Source organism: Copadichromis virginalis, linkage group LG8 (assembly GCF_057382275.1).
Source record: "Copadichromis virginalis isolate Kocher_CV1m ecotype Utaka linkage group LG8, C_Virginalis_male_GT1.1, whole genome shotgun sequence".
In the NCBI taxonomy this organism is placed as follows: domain Eukaryota; kingdom Metazoa; phylum Chordata; class Actinopteri; order Cichliformes; family Cichlidae; genus Copadichromis; species Copadichromis virginalis.
Window position 1 is genome coordinate 25,484,006 of NC_140625.1, and position 21,002 is coordinate 25,505,007.

The 21,002-nt window shown below is 41.7% G+C and overlaps 1 protein-coding gene and 1 long non-coding RNA gene across 9 annotated transcripts in view; one reads left to right on the top strand and one right to left on the bottom strand.

The window, feature by feature from the left end:
- The window catches only part of tanc2b (tetratricopeptide repeat, ankyrin repeat and coiled-coil containing 2b), a 174,122-nt gene that overhangs the window by 53,134 nt on the left and 99,986 nt on the right, over positions 1-21,002 (bottom strand). For 4 of the 7 annotated variants that reach the window (XM_085466764.1, XM_085466763.1, XM_085466762.1 and 1 more), the window contains exon 6: positions 4,065-4,181. The exons of 1 other annotated variant lie outside the window; for it this stretch is intronic. In XM_085466764.1, coding sequence (XP_085322890.1) covers positions 4,065-4,181 — 117 coding nt within the window. Of the gene's footprint in view, positions 1-4,064; positions 4,182-17,344; positions 17,531-21,002 lie in introns of those variants that run through there. 2 more of the 7 variants (XM_085466766.1, XM_085466767.1) reach the window with 2 other exon arrangements.
- Positions 1-21,002, top strand: part of LOC146703508 (uncharacterized) — a 63,271-nt gene that overhangs the window by 458 nt on the left and 41,811 nt on the right. Inside the window, exon 2 of one of the 2 annotated variants that reach the window (XR_014922022.1) lies at positions 12,590-12,681. This is a non-coding gene — a long non-coding RNA (uncharacterized LOC146703508). Of the gene's footprint in view, positions 1-12,589; positions 12,682-17,897; positions 17,964-21,002 lie in introns of those variants that run through there. The other variant, XR_014922021.1, reaches the window with a different exon arrangement.

Here is a 21,002-nt window from a genome sequence, read left to right on the forward strand (position 1 = left end):
TGATCAAGAGATCAGAGGAATGAATCTCACATTCTTGATGTGCACAGCTGTGATCTTATCTATGCATAAACACTGCATCTCAGGGCACTGGATTTCAGGATTTGATGATATAACGTAGATGTAAGTAGTATAATCAAGCTATATAGAACTTGCACTTTAGGAACAGCATTAGTTGCATTTAGTTTTGGCAAAGGTTGAAATCACAGAAAAAGTACCACAGTGGATCTTTATGAGTTATTTTATTTGGCAGAATAACAAAAAATATCTGTAAACTAGATATTAAAATAAACTATATTTGATAATAATACAATCTATTATTTGTTTAATGACTGTAGCGTTATGCTGTTGAAGCAGACTCAAAAATTTAATTTAATATTTCCACTCCCCCTCCCCCTCCTGCCTGCGGTGCTAGTTATCCATTTAGATTGTTCTGGTGTGAGTTGCCCAATTTTGGAGATATCAGCTGCAGAGGTGCTGCCTTCTCTTCAGTGTAATTGCAGTAAATGGCTCTTGCCTAGTGGTGCTCAAAGAACAACCCCCCCCCCCAAAAAAAGGGAAATGCTCTTTCCAGAAATAGTAACCCGTTTATTAAAAACAATCCACAAACATTGTTGTCTCCGAGACACCCGCCAACCATGTAAATGTCCAGTGTCCAATTTGATAACGCACCAATGATGAAAGGCTCATGGTTATGACAGTCTGACAGGATGTAATCATCAATGAGCTGTAATGTTAGAGAGCTGCATGAGTCCTTTGGTTGGCGGATAAAGACAGTAGAACAAAATAGTTCCCATACGAAACTTGTTTTTTTGTTTTGTTTTCTGTGTTGGGTGACTGGGTCATGAAACATGAATTTTAAAAAAAAAGAACATCGCTTTCCCTTGAATACAGTAAAACCACATAGTGCTTGCCTTGAGTCAAAGGAAAGCAGAGAAAAGAAAAATTCAGCAGAGATTTTTACAGCAGATAACTCCAAAAATTGGCAACTCACAACAAGACAGTTGAAGAAATGGCTTTAAAGACCTGAAGCTAAAGACGTCCAACTGAAATTAAACCGCATGTTTTTGTCTGCTATTACAAACGTACACTCACCTGCCGCTCAGATGTACCTGTTTAACTGCTCCATCAATGCAAATATCCAATCAGCCAGTGACATGACAGCAACTCAATGCATTTGGGTATACAGACAAAGTCAATCAGTGATCTGCTGAAGTTCAAACTGAGCATCAGAAAGGAGAAAAGGGGGATCTGACTACTTCAGGAATTACTGATCTGCTGGGATTTTCCCCGCATACCTATACTAGGATTTACAGACAACAGTCCCAAAAAAGAGAAAATATTGAGTGAGCACTGAGACCACAGTGTACACATCTTCTTCCATGACACAAAGCTCAAATCATGTCAAACTGGTTTGTTGAAGATAACAAGTTCACTATGATAACACCAATTTCTTCATGACTTTAATAGAGTAACATTAGTTCTTTCCAATTATATGAGAATAAGTCTCTATTCAGTCAAATTAAAAAGTACATAAACCACAAAAGATGCATTGGCTGAATGTTAAAAGCCTTCACAGCCAACACTTATGCTCAATTAACTTCAGGCATCAGATTTAGTACAAGGTCACAGACCAGATCTGTTGTTTACATCTTAAACTACATTCACGCCATTCTTCCTTATCACCGTTTGGCATTAAATCTAAACAATCTGCTGGAATCCTGCAGCTCATTTCTTTTGGTTCTGCACCTGACTCTAAATTTTTTGTTGAGATTTATTCACATCCCCCCTTAATATACTAAGTCAGTTGAGTAGTTTATCAGTCCAATACAAATAAGTGCGTTTTTAACGTCTGGGGCAAAGAAATCTTTCTATATTTTAAAATTTGACTCACAGATAATAACTTTAACAGATAATTCACACAGCTCAAAGAAGTTAAACGTTTGCCTATAACATTGTTCAAAATACAAAGCAAGCGCATGTTGAAGTGGACGCTAATTATCTGTTCACCTTTTGGTTTTTTCATCCCTTCCTACTTCCCCTCACATGGGAAGGGTGGAGAGGGAAGTGGCACGTAATGTTTTGTCTTTTGCTCCTCTCTGTTCATTGAACACAACTGAGAAATGCATGTGACCTGGCATGCATATGCAAGCACTGACATTAAATCTATAATACCCCCGATTGTAATTTTAATTGCAAAAAGGAGTGACACAATGGAGGATTTTATCTGTAGCGTCTGCCCCCAGTCTGGAGAATTACCTTTAAGAAGGTTGAACTCTAACATCATTAGAAAGGCTTTCACTCCACGGTTTAAGGAGGCTGGCTGGTGGGGAGTTTTACAAGATGTCTCACAAAATATTTGCAAACAATATTTATGGCACCACAAATATCTTTGTAGGCCACATAAAAAAAATCAACTGATGCCTCACTTCCTCCACTCAAAAGACAGTGTCAGCAGCAGAGTGTGGACTAGCATGTGATCAGATGTTTAAGTCACCACCCTGCTGCTAGACACGCCAAGGAGACCTTGTTAAGAGCTAACATGTCCATCTGCCCACCGGGGAGGTGCAACTCCTCACCTCTCGTAAAAACTCATCTTAGGCTTCCCAGTTCCGCTCCAGTTCACGTTTTATCAACTCTTTTCCTGCCCCAATGGAAGGCAAGGCAAGTTTATTTATATAGCGCAATTCAACAGCAAGGTGATTCAAAGTGCTTTACAGAGACATTAAAAAACAAAAACAAATAAAAAGCATGATTTAAAATGGAAAAAAGGAAAGGAACAGTAGATAAAATCAGTAGTTAAAATGTAAGTTTCAAAATTTAAGCTTAAAAGCAAAACAGTGCGAATTTGGTGCTTTATTCAAATGCAGCTGAGAACAGGTGAGTCTTCAACCTGGATTTAAATAAACAGTGTTTCAGCTGATCTGAGGCTTTCTGGGAGTTTGTTCGAGATATATAGAGCATAAAAGCTGAATGCAGCTTCTCCATGTCTGGTTCTGACTCTGGGAACTGATAAAAAACCGGATCCAGATGACGTGAGGGATCTGGAAGGTTCATACTGGGTCAGAAAGCAGAGATTACCATGTTATCCCTGAAATGTCACACCTATTGCCGCTCATAACAACTGCTATTTACCAGCCGCCTGACTTAATGCAAAAATAAAGCCAGGGTCAACAGTTTTTCATCCATGAAATTCAAAAGCAAGCCAGGAGCCAGAATCAAAGGGTTTATCCTTAAGTAATACACTATTCAGACCATATAATGTGTAGTATGACAGCAATAAATATATAATCTACTATATCACCTACTTAGAATTCCCATTGAGCAGAAAGTCAGCAGAAGAGGCTCACAGACGGAGAAGGCTGGTAGCACACTTTCAAACATTTTCCGCCTAAATAAGTCCAGTTAAGCCTCGAGGCTTTCCATCACCATTTCTCATGTGTACATCCAGCCCTGGGTTCTCCTATTCCACCACAGGTTGAGCCAAAAAGACAGGGCAGGAAGCTAGCACTGCATTTCTCAATGGCAACAGGAAAAGGAGAAGCAAGATGAGAAAGCAGATATACCAGAACCAGATCTGAGCACAGCACTATCCTCAGGTGACCCGTTTTAAAGTCCTTCTGAGCGAGGAAGACGAAGAGACAAGGGAGGAGGCTAGACGGGGTTTGATGGGGATAGACTGGGAGGGGAGGGAGGGAAGGGGAGGGGTGGGGTGGGGATGTGGACTGTCCGCAGGATTACCGAGAAAAAGCCGACTGCAAAGTTAACGGAAAACAGCGGTGGCACCTAACCGAGCTATCCGCCCGAAAAGCAGACCGGAGTGAGAAAGCAGCGAGACAGGATTAGAGAGACAGAGAGGGAGGAGGCAATGAGGATGGACACTGCAGGCCCCAGCAAAGCTTTTTCATTAATAACCTTAGCAATGTTTTACAGCAGCCAGCAGCAGCAGAATACCCCGAAAACTGATCATCGTCTGTGAAACCAGGGAGGCACAGAGAAGAACCAATGAGCAAAAAATAAATAAATAAACAACACACAAAATTAGGGATGAGCTGGCCAAAACTTACCAGGGCAGTATGTGTCCAGGTCTGGATTCTTGGCAGTGGTGGAGGTGTGTGTAGGGGAGCCAAGCTCTGATTGTGGAATGCGAGGGCTCTCCACAAACTTTGCTTTCCGCAGAGGGGCTGGGAGCAGAAAGCATAGACACACACACACACACACCCAGAAGGAGACAACACGTGCACACACGTGCACACAGAGAGACACACACATAAATCAGGGAGATGGAAGAAGAAAAGAAAGAGAGGAGTGACAGGGACAGGACAGAAAGGGAGGAAAGTCAGAGAGCTTACAGCATGAACTTAAAGCAGCACACTGATAAAATGAAAACATCCTGAAGGCTTTCTTACACCTTGTGTTTGCCTCGGGTCAGATAAAGCAAACACATGAGTAAATAAGCAACGTGAGCAATCAGGTACCTCGCTAGGGCGAACCAATACACCTGCAAAACATCCGCCCACCACTGAAATGCAAGAATACCAGGAAGCAAAAAATAGAAAAGAAGAAAAGCTAAATAAATAAAAAGTTTGTTGCGTCTGTTTGTCCAGTGTCAAAAATCACACCAAGAATGCAAATGAGATCCATTTTGGGAATGTCCTCGCGCCCGACTCAGCCACAGCGTCTGAGACATCAAATGAGAAAATCAGAGATTCACAGAAAGCCGGGGGTGGTGGCTGTGTATGATCCTTTCATGGGTTCTTGGTCACGGCACACAGATTGTGAGCACCGTTACCCAGTTCAGCTTACAGTGTCATGAGTCCATACATTGTGGTGTTCTTACAAAAATAGTTTTATGACGCACATAAAAGGCAAAGTCATTGTACTGATAAACACACACAGGCTACATACCCTGGAAGAAATGCAAAAAGAAGAAAACCTTTGCGATCCATTCAGTGGCATTTGTTTGCAAGGATGTTGTTGTTAAAATCACCGAGTGAGATGGCTCTCCACAGCAAGAATAATGAGACCATAAGGCTTCCTGCACTCGCTCTGCTTTTTAATGTTCTGTCAATTAGCACTAAAATGCTAAGCCTGCTTACGCTGAATATCTGGCTAATATACCACACAAATGGAGACTAAAAAAAGAAAAAACAACCCAATACAATCCAATACAGAAATGACTTCCCCTCCTCCTCTGTTATATTCATAAACAGGAGGAACCAGACTATATTTCCCCCTTTTTTTGTCCTCACTATGGAAATAACTTCTATGACGAACTTGGAGTCATGCCCAGCTGTGAGAAAGAAAAAAGAAATCAGCCAATATCAACTAAATTGTGCATAAGACTCATTTGTTTAATCTATTATCTTTATTTTCTGTACTGGTGTGGGTTTGAGATGGGCAGCAACTAAGCATAATTTACCCTTAATTGACTAATCTGGTTAAATAGGGGTTTAAAATAGATTATACTGTATGTCGCAACCATTACTGTTACGGGTGAGCACACACGTCCAAAGCTATCTGGTGCAGAAATACTGTGCAGGACCAAAGTGCGGTGAGCAGGAAGTCATGAGCAGCAGTTGGAACATATGTTCAAGCAACAGCGAGTGCAAAACCAGAATAGATTCTTCACCACTTTTGTTTAGGGCTCGTGTTACAGCTAATGTCAGGATAATGTATGTGTGTGTGTGTAATGGGTGGGGAGGAGAGCTTTAATCCCTTTGCCTACATACTGTTGAGCACAGTACAGTGGTACAGATGGTCGATGTAAAATGCGTAACATACAGCGAGAAAGTTCAAGCATCCTCACAGGCTGTACAGACTTGTAAACATGCCATTTTCAAAACAAGCTTTATTTTCAGTCTTTAGCTTTTAAACTCTGCGTCTTTGTTCAAATATCTTTTTCAATGTTATTCTTTTTCCACTAACTATATATATATTATATACTTTTTAAAATCAGAGCGCACCATCAAGTCAATTCGATTCTGGTCAGTTAGGTAGCAGAGGGGGGTGTTAGTCAGTTTCTGCTGCTTTGGTGTTAATTACGTTAACAACAGGTGCACTAGAGGGGCACCAATGAGACAACCCCCAAAAGAACGGTTTTACAGGTGGATGGCACCGACGGTTTTTGGGTTTCTTTTGACCGTTTTTTTCCCCATTCGTTTTAAATTTGGCTAGGTCAGTGTCACTACTGGTAGCATGCAGGGGTGGCTGGACCCAGCACCTCGTCCAGGATGGCACATAAATGCATGCCAATGCCAGAAGGTTTTCTGTGAATCCCACCACAGTGTCAAGAGCAAGAAGGAGTGCTCAAGAGCATGAGCATGAGCTCCCTGCCTGACATCGTGGAGCCAGATTAGCATTTCCCATACACTACCAGAATTGATAAATCCACCACTGGCGCACTCTTCTTTTCACAGATGAGAGAGGTTCACTCTGAGCATATGAGACAGATGTGAAAGAGTCTGCGGGCACTGTGGAGAACTTCATGCTGCCTGTAGCATCGTTCAACATAACTGGTTTGGTTGTGGGTCTAGGGAGGCATATCTATGGAGGGACATACAGATCTCTAGAGGCTAGGCAGCAGCACCCTGACTCCCATTAGGTATTGGGCTAAAATCCTTGGACCTATAATCAGAACTACACTAATGCAGTAGGTCCTGAGTTCCTTATGGTGCATGACAATACCTTATGTGGAGGGAGTATGCAGGCAGTCCCTGAAGGATGAAAGAATTGATACCACTGACTCTCCCCCAAACTCTGCCTGACCACAATCCAATAGAACACCTCTGGGACACATCAGATGCTGCCAGGTTTCACCTCAGACTGTCCAGGAGCTCAGAGCCCCTGTCCAAACTGGGAGGAGAGCCCCCAGGACACTGTCATCTCATTAGGAGCATGCCCTGATCTTGTCAGGCATGCATACAAGCATGTAGGGGCCATACAAACTACTTAGCACCACTTTGAGTTACTGCAATGAAATGCTACAAAGTTGCTAATGCTCTGCTGACTCGATAACTGCAGATTTCCAAAGCTCCTCTAGCATTAACATCTGTATAGAAACTGCACCAGGAGCTTCATGGCATGGATTTTCATGGCTGAGCAGCTCCTCTCAGTGAAATGTGCAGGTGGTCCATACCTTCCATTTAGTTTTCATGCAGTGTAGATATTATCTTAAAACCCTGCAAGAACTTTTTCTGTTTTAATTCAAGTATCACATTACATATTCCATCGTTGGAATATTCCTACTCGCTCTACAGCATTGTGTAAAATATGCAAGCAAACATGAAAAAGGAAGAATATTTAATTTCATTGTTAATTTCTGTTCCTCAGAGGTGTTCAGTACAGCAGACGCGTTACTCTAATTTTAAACATTGTTGCTGGAAACTGCTTTAAGGCTACTTCACCTGTAATGACAATGCATGTTGTACGTTTTAATTAACTTCAATACTCAGTAGAAGAGAGAATAATATAGATGGGTTCAGACAGTGGCCCTCCAACTTTGTAAATTAATAGTGCAGTATTGCTAATGACACCATGGTATTTTACCACAAAAATGATACTACTACTTGTACTAATTAGTTAATATTAGGTCCCTAATCAGGTTGTATTAGACAAAGTCAAATTTTAGATAAAAATAAATAATGTATCAAAGTTATTACAGTTATTTTCTGCTAATATGTCTGCAACAAATGCCATGTCAATGCAAGCAAAGAAGTTGCTAGGGCATTTTAGCCAGCATAAGAGTAACGAAAAAATCATGCTTCAGGCATGACTAAAAACAACTTAAAATTCCAAGAAATAAAAAAAAATAAGGTTTGTACCTTGATCCAGGCCTGCACCAGGCACTAACAACTTGTTCCCTTTTCTCATGATCTTATTGTGCACCAATCTACTGCAATCTGTTGTCACAATTTGACATACTCTGCTCACAAACAAATCCAAAGTTAAAACAAATGAAAACGAATTCTGCCTGGCAAAGAAAATTAAGTGCCGCTTCAGAGTTATGTGCATGTGCATAAAGTACAAGTGTTTATATGCCATAATCACTGTCAGCACTGTGTTAGTATGGCCTGGACAGGACTCTGCTAAATACCAAATCTAGGAGGTTATCCAGCACAGATGCCACAATGAACAAATACAAGTGATCGCCAGGACTAGAAGACTCCAGAGTCATCCACGGTTTAATGAAACGCCATGACAGACAAACTTACAAGCTTTTCTGTTTTTGGCCAGTGTTTTATGAGTTTAGAGTCCACTAACTGTGAGTTAGTAAATAAATATAAACTTAATTAATGATGTGATACGAACATATGTGTCAGGAAAACAAAATACTAATAATTTTAAAATGCATTAAAATCATATTACATATTATTATTATTATTATTATTATATGTAACTAAGGGTGGCTGGCCTCTCCCTTAGAGATAGGGTGAGAAGTTCGGCCATCCAGGAGGGGCTCAGAGTAGAGCAGCTGCTGCTCCACATCGAAAGGAGCCAGCTGAGGTGGTTCGGGCATCTGACAAGGATGCCCCCTGGGCGCCTCCTGCGTGAGGTGTTCCAGGCATGTCCCACCGGGAGGAGGCCCCGGGGCAGACCCAGGACACGCTGGAGAGATTATATCTCTCGGCTGGCCTGGGAACACCTTGGTATTCCCCCGGATAAGCTGGAGGAGGTGGCTGGGGAGAGGGAGGTCTGGGCCTCTTTGCTTAGGCTGCTGCCCCCGCGACCCGGCCCCGGACAAAGCGGATGAAAATGGATGGATGGATGGATGTAACTAAATATAAATTAGCTACAATACAATTACATAAAATGTATTTATCGTATTCTCATCTCCTATTTGTTCATTTTTTTGTTACCCATCAATAGATTATGTCGAGTTTTGACCTTCACACAAAAGATGTGTGAAAAGATTCTGCTCATATTGGTGTGAAGGTTGTACACGTACTACTTGTTATCTGAGGAGCCAAGTAAGAATTATTTTGGTTGATGGAGCTTTTAACTTTCAAACAGGAAGACAGGTAGGGACACTTTCCTAACTGTACACAATTTGGGTTAGGGCTGGAGCATGTTTTCTGTTTTGCCCCTCTCGTCCATTTAACGATATTGAAAAGTTCACTTGGTTAGGTAAAAAAAATGAATGTGCAATAGCAGAAAAAGACGCCAAAGCTTGTATTTTTATGCTTCCATTTCAACCTACAGTCCTGTCCGATTTCCTTAAGGCGCTCTTGCACCTGCACTGACAAGCTTGCAACAGCTTGCACTATAACCTGTAACAAGCTGGAAGGAGAGTGTGACAGTCTGACAGTGGAGGCAGTGTGTTCGCAAGAGCATGAACACAAAGTTCCCCCATATATTTCAACTGTTTTACATTTTAAATCATTTACGGTACCAAAGGTTTCCTGCGATGCCTTGACACTGATTGCACTGAGAGACTAAAGGCATTCTCCTCCCAGAATATCAATTTTGGGATAAACTACAGTGAAAAGAAGATTACCATTTCTTTTGTTTGTAGTCTCCCTGATCTCACCTCTACAAAATAGGGAAGGGAAACGCTGTCTATTGGAGTAAATCCCCTCTATAGCTCTGGTTCCAGGAGACTAAATCCCAAGGACTTCTCTCCTGCAGTTCTGTTGTCAGTGTGTGCCAGGCTGAGGATGGGTGACAGTGTGATGGATGGCAGCAGGCAAATCCACTCCTCTAATGAGCTTATGAATAAATATATCTTGTCTGCATGTGCAGATGCACGTGGCCGTGAAATAGATATTTCTTACATGCTCTGGGTGTGCGGGTTCGAATATGAATATGCATGCGACATGTATGCAAGTGTATATGTGAGATTAGAGTAAGAAAAGAGAGGGCGAAGGGAGGGATCCACAGAAACACTGGTGCTAAAGGACATTGTGAAAAATTTAAAAAGCTCATATCTATTCCCAAGACTGTCAGCACAGACACACAGCCTTTGGCGAAGTCATCAACAAAACAGAAAGCACGTCAATATTGTGATTCAAATTCACACGGTGTTGTGCATATGAAAGAGGAAAGCTTCTTTTCAACATGGCAGTCCCCTCAGACACAACCTGGGCTTTCAACAAATAAATGACAAGATCTGAATATGAATTGGAAGCTCCAATATGCAATGCACATTTTCTCATTTGCTGCAGATAAGTGAATGATAAGCGAGCGAAAGGAGACATCGCAGCGTCTCTACCACTGTGTCAGTTGCATACGACCTCAGGCACCCACTCAGACAAAGACACGGGCGCCCACAAATTAACATACACACTCACGTACAGACCAGCGGTGAGGACATACATTGCCCGGCTGTCTGCAACCTAAGCAGAGCTTTATAGAAACTGAGCACGCCGGCCCAGTCACTATGGCAACAGCAGAGCACAGGGAAAGGAAGAGTTGTCCATCTTTTTAGGGTGGTGGTAACGCAGACAGAAGCTGACTTCAACGGCACTAAAAGCTCCCAGCTTTTGCTCAAATGCAATCAAACAACCTCTTTGTATTGACAAATCTCAGCTGCTTTACAGCACCGCGTCCTCCACACATCTCAATTCAAGGAATTCAGCTTTTAAAGATGCAAACTGCTGCAATGGCAGCTCTGATCCTTTGTGCTCTGACCCAAAAAGAGATGATGTGATCTCAATCTGGAACAATAATGAAGCTTTGACTTTTTTTTTTGAGTGCTTTCATAGAGCAATACAGTCACATCAATATCACATTTCAATATTTTAAAAAATGATGATACTGAAGAGTCAAGCTGACTGTTAAGTGTTACTTAATGAACTTTTGCAGGGGACCTGTTGTGCTCATGATTCATAGCTCAAAATAATGGTGCAGCCCCTCCGTTCATCCCCTATCTGAAACAAGTCCTTTTCTCCCATTAAGTGTTCTTCTGATTGGCTGTCGTAGCAGATGGGTGGGGCTTTTCTTCTCATAGCTAGAGCTGCCCACCATATTAAGGATAACTTCTCTCTCTAACATCACACAGATCCAAGAAGATTTTTTTAAGACAGAAACAAAGCATTTATAGCAGCCTGAAGTTGAATGAAGTTTAATTTTGATTGATAATTTATCATTTTATGCAATCTTATCACACATAATGTGATCTAGCAGTCCTTTTATGCCCATATGAGGCGTTTCAGAAAAGATTAACAATGTTTTTGATGTTAATCTTTGGAGCAGCAAAGACAACTGCCCACAATTAGGCTTATGAAGTTAAAAGGTTTGCAATGAAGTGGATATGTTTGGGTAATTTTGAAGATGAAGAGTTTAGTAATTCATTCTATTCAACATATAGCAACTGAGTTCAAAAGCATTGCAGTCCTGAAGTAGCAGAGAGATGCAGTTTTATATTTATTTCACCAGTCTCCATGAATGACCCGAAGACTTGTGCCCAGTGTGCATTTAATAATCCGGCTCACAGACCGCAGATGATTTTGTGTGCTTCTCTTGTTGACTTGTTAAACAAAACAATACAGACCAGATGTTGCCGTGCAACACGGAGGCTGCCGACAGTCAGTAGCATGTGCGAGTCCATTAGCTCGGCTGCCTCCCCTGTTTGTTTTATTTTTTTGTACTTTTAATGTATGCGTGCAAGTGTCTGTGTGCGAGTGTCTGCACACACTCAAATGTGTATCTATCATTACAGGCCTTGGGAGGATTAGTGGAGCAAGGTGAGGCACAGCCGGAATTTTAAGAGGAAGGCGGGAGGGGCTGATTTCCTAAGAAGGCTCATTAACTGAGCTTTCCTTAACCCAAAGAGCTGTTAATTCAACGTTTCACATAACCTTATTGGGCTTGGATTAAACCAACAGCACTAAATCAAGTGATATCAAATGCACAACAACGCATGAGTGGGTTAACCTAAATCTAAGACTTATAGAAAGAATTTGGAGCCGTTTTAGGTTACTGCCTTTTAAAAGCAGAGGGACAAAGTTGGTAATCCCCACACAAAGGATGATCTCAAGTTAAGACTGAGCTTTAGTGGCCAAACATGATGTGAGTCAAAGGCACCGTGGAGCAAAGGCTGTTTTTACAGCAGGAACTTGAGGGTCCTTTTAGGGTCACCCACATCTTTGTGCATGTTTCAAATATAGGAACTGCCCGTGTAGGACCTTCCTTAAGCGAGGTTTTCGTGTGGATCAAGAAAACCTGTAGAGAGGGGGGTTCCTGCCTGATTGGCTGCTGGTCCCTGCTTACCATTCTTGAACAACCAAAAATCAGTGGCAAGAAAAGATGCCAAGAAAAATGCTCTTTCTGCAGACGTTGCCAAATAGATGCACTTCCTGTTCAGATTGTTTGTCCTCGTTTCACAGACAGGATTTTCTACAATGTTTTAACCAGCTCAACATGTTGTTTGTGCACGATTCCATTGTTCACATGTCACTTTATCATTATATTATTATGTAACAGCATGATAATCTTTTAATTGAGTCTCCAAAATGGAATCCTTTCAAAATCCATAGGATGCTGTTTAATGTATTGTTACCAATAAATTCAAATACCTTATTTATTTGCTCCGAGCAGCATTTTTTTAATCCTTTATTGGCTGGTCTAAAATGTGTACATTCTCCTTCCACAGCAGGTTGATACAGAGGAGTGACCATGAACGTTTGGCATACCCTCTCCCAGCAGGAGACCAGAGAGGACTGCACTCCTGAGGAAAGCAGCAAGGTAAAGTCAAATATCAGGCACTCCGGGAAAGTGAGAGGAGCACAATTGCCAAGGACACCACTTGATGCAGTGTACTAATAATAGCAAGGGTGTCTTGACCTTTGTCCCAGCTGGAGTTGGTCCCCTAGTGGAGATATTTATAACCTCACACAGACACTACTTGAGAACCACACCCTTGTCTTTGTGAAAAATCAGTGAGGGTCGGATGCTTTTGCTCTTGTTATGTAATTAGGAAGCTAAAATAAACACTACAAAGAAAACAGATTTGATTACTGATCCATGCTTCCAGTTTTAAGCTGTTCTGATTGAGATGATTCTGATAATGTGTCACTGTCTTTAGGACGACATAAAATGACCATCAAAGCTCCCCAAATGTCTTTCATGTCAGATAGAAGCTGTAATCAATTGTGGCCCTCATGTAATCCCATACACATAGTTAGGAGACTGACAGTAAGGGTAGAAAGTCGGAGCTGTGATCCAGACAAACGCCTGGTAGGGGTTCAGGACCCTGAAATGACTGAGCAAATAAGTTAACAGCAGACAGACAAGTAGTGAATGTTAATACTGCGCCTGGTGTCACTGTGGAGTCCTGTGCAATAGTCCGTAAGGGTTTGGATACGCATGGACACACATACAATAACACACTTCTTTAGGTCTCTGTGTATTTGTGTGAGCATCTCACAGAGAAGTGTTTGCTCAGCTCTTCACCAGCGGTATTCGCAGAAAGCAGTGAGGTGGTATATGTAACCCACTGCTCTGTTTTGTAAGCAAATCATTATCATTGCTATTAATAGTACACTGCGGGTTTCTCTTCTCCACAATACAGGTTTTTTTCCCTCTTCTATTCCAGAAGGTACGGCTAAATACCTAGATAAAACTAAACGTAAGTAAAAACCACAGTAATAGTCATAAGATAGTAACTTCATTTGTAAAGCCTCTCTTGCAAGATGCAGCCGCTTGCTGTGCTACACAGAGGAGGATTAAAATTAAGAAAGAAAAACACTGAATAGAAATTCCACATTTGGTGCCACTAACACAGAAAAATATGTTAACAGGATTTCAAGAAAGATTGGATGTTTAGAGAGTAAAATTAAAAGAAAAACTCAAGCCTTGGTATTGCTCATGAATACAAAACAAGTATGCTCTTCTGGTTCCACAAAATGAAACCTTTTCACTGCAAAAATGCTCAAGGATAAAAAGACAGAAAAGGGAATAGAGTGATTTTGAGAAAAGACTTTTTATTCTAGGCGTAGAAAAAAATAGATGTTAATTCTGTCGTCAGTTTGGTTTGATATCAAAATATTTATTGAATCTTTCTGCTGCCTCTCATCATTTTTTAGGGATTGTAAAATTGTAAGATTCTGGCCCACTTGGACATCAGTGTTTTCTTTCCCTGTTAGTTTATTTCATTTTTTCCAATGTTTATCCCTTATTTTATACCAGGAAACCAAAGAAATTTGTGTTTTTAAAACAATAATTGACCTTTTCAAAGTCTCCAACCACTTAACGACCCCATGAATAGAATGTTTAAGTAGCTTAAAATTGATCTGACATCAGTACAACGGTGTAGCTCATCTAGATGGTGGCCCATGTTGCTGAAGGCTACTGTAGGGCCTGGATTCAACTCCACCCAATTTCCTGCATTCTCCCGCTCTGTTCCTGCTTTCCTGTCTAAGTTTTAAAGAATATTTCTCCTTTAAGCATCAATTTGTTCAGATCAGTAAATGTAAAAACTGCAACATAAAAACTGGATCTCATCAGCATAACAGCAGTCAGCTACGCAGTTTTAATGTTACTGGCTGGAATGATGGTGGTTAAATAAAATGCAAAAGTCATTGTCACAAATAAAACATAAAGAAACTGAAACTTTCAGAGACACCACGATCAACAAAGTCAAACACTTTGCCAAGGACGGCCTTTCTGTGAGCAACAACAATGAAGCTCTTTGTCTTCGTCTTACTTCTTGCAAACTTGCTTTGAAATTTTCACAACAGCCATTTGATGCCAGGAGACATACTGAATGTCAGCGGGACCTTTCTGCCTACAATTAGAGAACCTAATATTTTTTTAATTACTTAAATTACAAAAAAAAAAAAAGGAAAGTTAAAGCCAAGCCTGTTATTGCTAAAGCTGTCTCTGTCTGGGTTGCACTTCTTTAGCTGCGTCATATTACTGTAGCTGTTTTGAAAGCTTTTGGGGAGAATTCTAATTGTAGGTTGTTACCTGGTACACACACTGGAAGCCGACTTTAAAGAGCTTGGTCGGAGTGGGGATCAAAAGGATGACTTCATCTTGCTAATGGCGGCGCTCACTGCCTCTTCTCTAATCATAATAAAAGACTGTAATTCTAGAATCCAGGGAGTTGTTACTGAAGGGGCAACACCGACTCACTTGATAAGTAATTCTACTTATTCGACAACTGCTGTTCGACTGAGAAAGAAAAGGACTTTAATACACAAGAATACTAGTCCGGCATGCAACACATAATTAAATCTCACTAATAAACTTTGAGAATGAGGAACAAAGTGCGAGCTTTTAAAGGCCAGTGGTATCACATGTAGGTAGAATGACAAAGTGTCGGGTTATCTGGGATTTTGTTCCTGTCTTACTTTTGATTGGCTTAAAAAAAGAGATGTGTCTGGCTATCGAAACCAGGGCTAAACACTGGTTATCATGGTGGCTCAGATGTTCTGCTTCCATGGTTTTTCTTTGGAATGTCTTGTTTCTCTTGCCTCTAAGCAAATTAGGTTAATGCTCCCTATCTGGAGACTCTTGCAAAAGAGATATTTAATCTCAAAGAGTTTCACCTCCCAGTTAATACAACAAACCCCAAAGATTATATTCAAACCGAACAACAGCTGAATTAGCAGGTCTTTATCTGTAAAACATACGTTTCACCCCACACTTAGTTTACTGTGGTTTGGTCACTTTATGCATGGCACATATTGTCTGTATGGTCCCTCAGGAGGCTGCCTATTTAATCTACGGTAGGTGGAATCCAAATGCTACTCTCTTACTAAAGACTCATAAAACTGACAGTCCAGTAGGCAAATTAACATCACAGTCACATTTCCTGTGCAGGTTGTGGTGCCAGTAAACTGACCCACGGATGTTGGATTTTAGACATCTGCCCAGTTTATTTCATAACTCATTTTTTGGCTTACAAACCATTTGTCTTACGAGGGGAGGGAAATCGAGCAATTATATAAAATCAATATCCCTCTGAAACACTGCAAACGGGTACAGGTAAGTGAAGTTTACACACAGGTAAGTGTGCCACACCAATTCAGAAGCCTGCAGTTTAAAGTCAGGACTTGTGGAAAAAAAATATGGGCCCACGAATAAATACGGGTACTGACACAAACTGCAAAACACTTGAATGACTCAAGCAATGGTTAAAATAACCTTGAGAAACATACTCTATCACACATTTTCTGTGGGTATTCTCACAAGAACCGCCTCAACCATGACTTAAAGTGGCATATGTGTTCCACTGCACCTGTTGAATACCCGTCTTCGCACTTTCAAGGCTTTGCAGCGTCTGTCAGGCAACCATCACCCAGCTAATACATCTAATAAGAGAGAGGGAAACAATACAAAAGTCATTGTGTCATAACCACAGAGGGATGCACTGCATTACTCTGGAAGAGACCCGTTTCACCCTGCTCCATCGAGTTCAAATAACCCCATGAGGGATCCACCATGAAGACAATAAACACGGCTACTTAGCCACCCTGAAATTGAAGTTCTTAGTGTCATTGCATGATAAGAGCCTGAATGACAGCTGACAAGGTAAGCTCATCAAAGCACTCTCCAGGTGGTGATACTAAGTGGTGTGAAAACCGGCTGTAGGCGCCTCATCAAAAACCATTCACCTGAGACCAGCAATAGCAGCTGGTGATGAGGTGTTCATGTTTTTCTCGCAGACAACGTTATTGAGACATTTTGTTCCGTTCACACACCAGCTAGCAGTCCCCTGGGATAAGGCAGGGAGGCAGGAAACCTGCAGCAAGAGGGAGGAACCACGTCCCAGCACATGACAAGGTGATTCTCGTACACAACAACAAGCTGCTGCCGACTACCTAGCGAGGGGTTTGGGGTGGGCGGGGGGGGACTATTCCCCACCAACTTCAACCCATTTACGCAACCATATGCTACATATGACGCTGCGCTCTGGAAGGAAAAGTGAGACACACAACAACAAGAACAAGCACCATTAGCCGCCCACAGCTTGCGCTTTAGACACGCACACACACTCCATCAGACACATACACACACACACACTCTCTCAAAGACAATTGAATGCTCACCCACGCTGACGCATGAAACAGACCAGCTCGCCACGAAAAAACACTTACATTATCACACTCTGGTTGATTCACAGGCCCTCGAGCCTACACTGTGATTAGAGTTCACATCTTTGACAAATGCATCATTTCACAGAGAGAAATTACTTTTCTGCACTCCTCCCATTAGCCCCGTGTCTTTACAAACGTCATTCGAACCAGCGGCCGCGCCACGCAGCAGACGAGCTCCGTGCAAGGAAAGGTGGAGCAGCAGGTGACAAGTGGTGAGGGTTGGAGGCTGGGTGAGGGGGTGAAACAGAGTTTGCGAGCACAGATGGAGGAATGAAACAAGCAAAAGAGGGTGTGGCTGGGCTCACCATTCTCAAACCAGATCTCGCATTCCTGAAGGCTGGAGTACGGCACCAGCTCCCCTCCTTCCCCTCCTTCCAGCGACACAAGCAGTCCTGCTTCCTCCCTGAACGATGACCAGCTCATCAAAAAGAAAAAAAAAAAAAGAAAAACAAGGAAAAAGAAGGAAAAGAAGGAAAATGCGTACGAGAAAATACGCCTGCAAGCGAAGCAGGGGAGGAGAAGTGCGGAGAAGCACACGAGATCTCCTTCTACCTTCCCCCCCGGTTTCCCTTCTGAAGCAATCGCCACAGGTTTCAGTGGTGATGCTGCCTGCTCACTTCAGTTGCGGTAAATGATACGGAGCCGGGCAGCTATGGCAGTGACGGGAGGAGCGAGAAGAGGAGGAGGAAAACGAGAGGGGAGGAAAAAGGGAAGGAAGAAGGAAGAACGCAGCAGTCAATGTGTCACTGGGGAAAGAGAAGGAGGGGGGACACAAAGGTGAAACCTCTGCGATGGCAGCAACGTGAAAAGCTGACAGGTAACCAAAAGCCTTCGCCAGAAAGAAATGAAGAGAGGACAAAAAAAAAAGAAGAAGAAGAGAGCGATACGAGCGGCACAGGGAGCCTTTGCTGTAAGCACAGAGAGGTGAGCTCTTCAATCGCCTCCGTGACTGCATTAGCGCTTAGCGTGTTATGTATAGATGTGAGAGGCGCACACTCTCTGTACAGGAACAGGAGTCCAGGTCTCCAGCAGATGAATGGTGCAGTGCTGCTGTTGTCATAGCAACCACAGAGCAAAAGGAGGTGGAGGAGGAGGAGAAGGGTGGGTATTGAGGCAGGAAAGAAAATGGCATAAAAAAAGAGGGAGGGAGAAAGGGAGGGTATTATTAAAGGGACACAGTTTTGTCGTTTGTGGACGGAGCTTCGGGGACATATCAGATCACAAGCGGTGAGGGAAAAAGGAGGAATGGTATTATTTGATCGTAACATGGGTTTCAATGAAACCTACACTGTTTTCCTTTTGGACCAAGACATTCCTGCCTGTCCTTGTTTTACCCTTGAAACTCTATTTGTACAGCTGCAGCCATGTTTCATGTCCAAACTCAAGAGGCTGCAAGTTTATTGTGTACCAGCTTCGCTTTTGTCGGGCGCTTCGTTAGGCTGTAAGCATCCTGTTCTAAATGTTTTTTATTAATCTCCTCCACTCACAGTTATTTCCCTCGGGTGACAATCCTAACCCCCTTGCAAGTCTTACCAAAAGGCCCAGAAAATGTGCGACGATCACAGGTCAAACTTCACTTGCTACTGAAAAGCAGTGATTCTCAGCCTTCTTTATCTCACTCACCACCACAGCAATGACAGAGAGGACTCAGAAACTTCAAATGAGAAAACCTTTGGCTTAGTGCTTCTCAGTTATTGTTATTTGACTTTTTCAACTGCCCATACAGTAATGTGCAACAGTCTTGAGCCACCCCTCATTTATATTTTACTACCGAGTAGCCAACATGTGTTAGGTTTTTTTTGTTTTGTTTTTTTAATACAAGACATTCTGTAAATTGGGACTTTTAGTTATTTAGTAGGTCTTTAAAAATTTTCTTCTTTGGACAGTGGCTGCTTTTCACTAATTTTAAGCCTGGTCCTTGTGCAATTTGGCATATTTTGGTCTTTGCACCCTAATGACTTAAGAATCCTGAGGCCATTTCTGAGGAGGTTTCAGTAAACAGTAAAGTTATCAGCTCAAGCAGGTCTTTGCTAGCTTTTTTTCCTATTTCTTAAGGTTGAGACTTTCGAGTACTGCTCGTCTGCTGTAGTTATTTATGCCTGTCACTTCCTTTGTCTTGGTTTTCTCAAATTATTATTCGCACATCTTGAGTTTTTTTTTTTTTTTTTTAAATAAATTCAACAAACCAAATGGATACAAAAGATGTGTTTTCAGTGAAAGGCTCAAAGTTAATTTGAGATAAAATTTGATTCATCCTGTGAATTAGGTGCTTATTTATGCTTGAATCATTTACAGGCCAGTGTTAAGTGGCTTAACAACCAAACTACATTCATCTGAAAATGGTTAGGTACAAGGACTGGACTGAAAGTGACGGAAAGGCCAGCCAATATCCAAAGAAAAACTTTGAAAGACAGAAAGCCTGGAAAACTATTGTTCGAGACTTCAATACTTTGGTGTGGGGTGGTTTGAGACTGTTGCACAGTAGTTGTACTTACATGTAACCAATAAGGTTACCAAAGTGTGTAAGGAATGAAAGCACCAGGAAAGATGTATAGCCTAGACTTTGTTGCTGCAAAGAGTCATAATCAGTTAGTTATGATATTCATCACAGGAGTTTACAGACTTAAGAAGTGATATAAATCTTCTAGAAATGCATGTTGTCTTTATATTATGTGTAAACATCCTTGCAGAACGCCTGGCATCTTCAGCCTCAAGATATAAACTATAATCTTTATTCCCACACCAGACAGTGCAGCTCTTTCAATATTATTATATTATTGTTTTTATCATTCCTTCCACTTCTAGTTCGTCTTCCCTGTGGTCCTTTCCTCTATTTACCTGATATATTTATAGATGAAAGATGGATCTGAGATTTTTCACTTTAAGCCTCACCTTTCTTTTACCTTTTCTTTACATTAAAATAAGCAACACCTCAACAATCATTAATATATTATGAGTTTTCTCATTTTCAAGTGAGCTTCTTCTTCTTTTTTTTTTTTTAAATCAGTCTTTTTTGCTTTCCAATTTAAATTGCCATAATCAGAACTTGATTTACTGATTTTTTTAATGTGTGCATAAAAAAGGGCAGAAAGAACGATCAGCCTGATACACGTCTTATATAAGATAAGATAACCTTTATTAGTCCCACACGTGGGAAATTTGTTTTGTCACAGCAGGAAGAGGACAGTGCAAAAGTTATGAGGCAAAAATTAGAATACAATAAGAATAAATACAGTACACAACTGTACAGAATAGAATAAAATAAAATAAATATACAATAAGATAAAAATAGAATACAAATACAAATACTATATACAACTGAGTAAAAATACAACGATGACAGAAAGGATTATTGCACTTAGTATTATTGCATATGTATGGCTGTGTGTGCTTGATCAGTTAAAGTCTTTATTATGGAGTCTGACAGCAGTGGGGAGGAAAGACCTGCGAAATCTCTCCGTCCCACACCGTGGGTGCCGCAGTCTCCCACTGAAGGAGCTGCTCAGTGCTGTCACAGTCTGCTGCATGGGGTGGGAGATGTTGTCCATCAGGGATGACAGCTTAGCCGCCGTTCTCCTGTCACTCACCACCTCCACTGGGTCCAGAGGGCATCCTAGAACAGAGCTGGCCCTTCGGATCAGCCTGTTCAGTCTCTTCCTGTCCCCAGCAGAGATGCTGCCGCCCCAGCAGACCACGCCATAAAAGATAGCAGAAGCCACAACAGAGTCATAGAATTTCTTCAGGAGTGGGCCCTCCACTCCAAACGACCTGAGTCTCCACAGCAGGTACAGCCTGCTCTGCCCTTTCCTGTAGAGGGCTTCTGAGTTATGAGTCCAGTCCAGTTTGTTGTTCAGATGAACACCAAGGTACCTGTAGCTGTCCACAGCCTCAATGTCCATACCTTGGATGTTCAGTGGTTGCAGTGGAGAATGCTTGTGCCTGCGGAAGTCTACCACCAGTTCC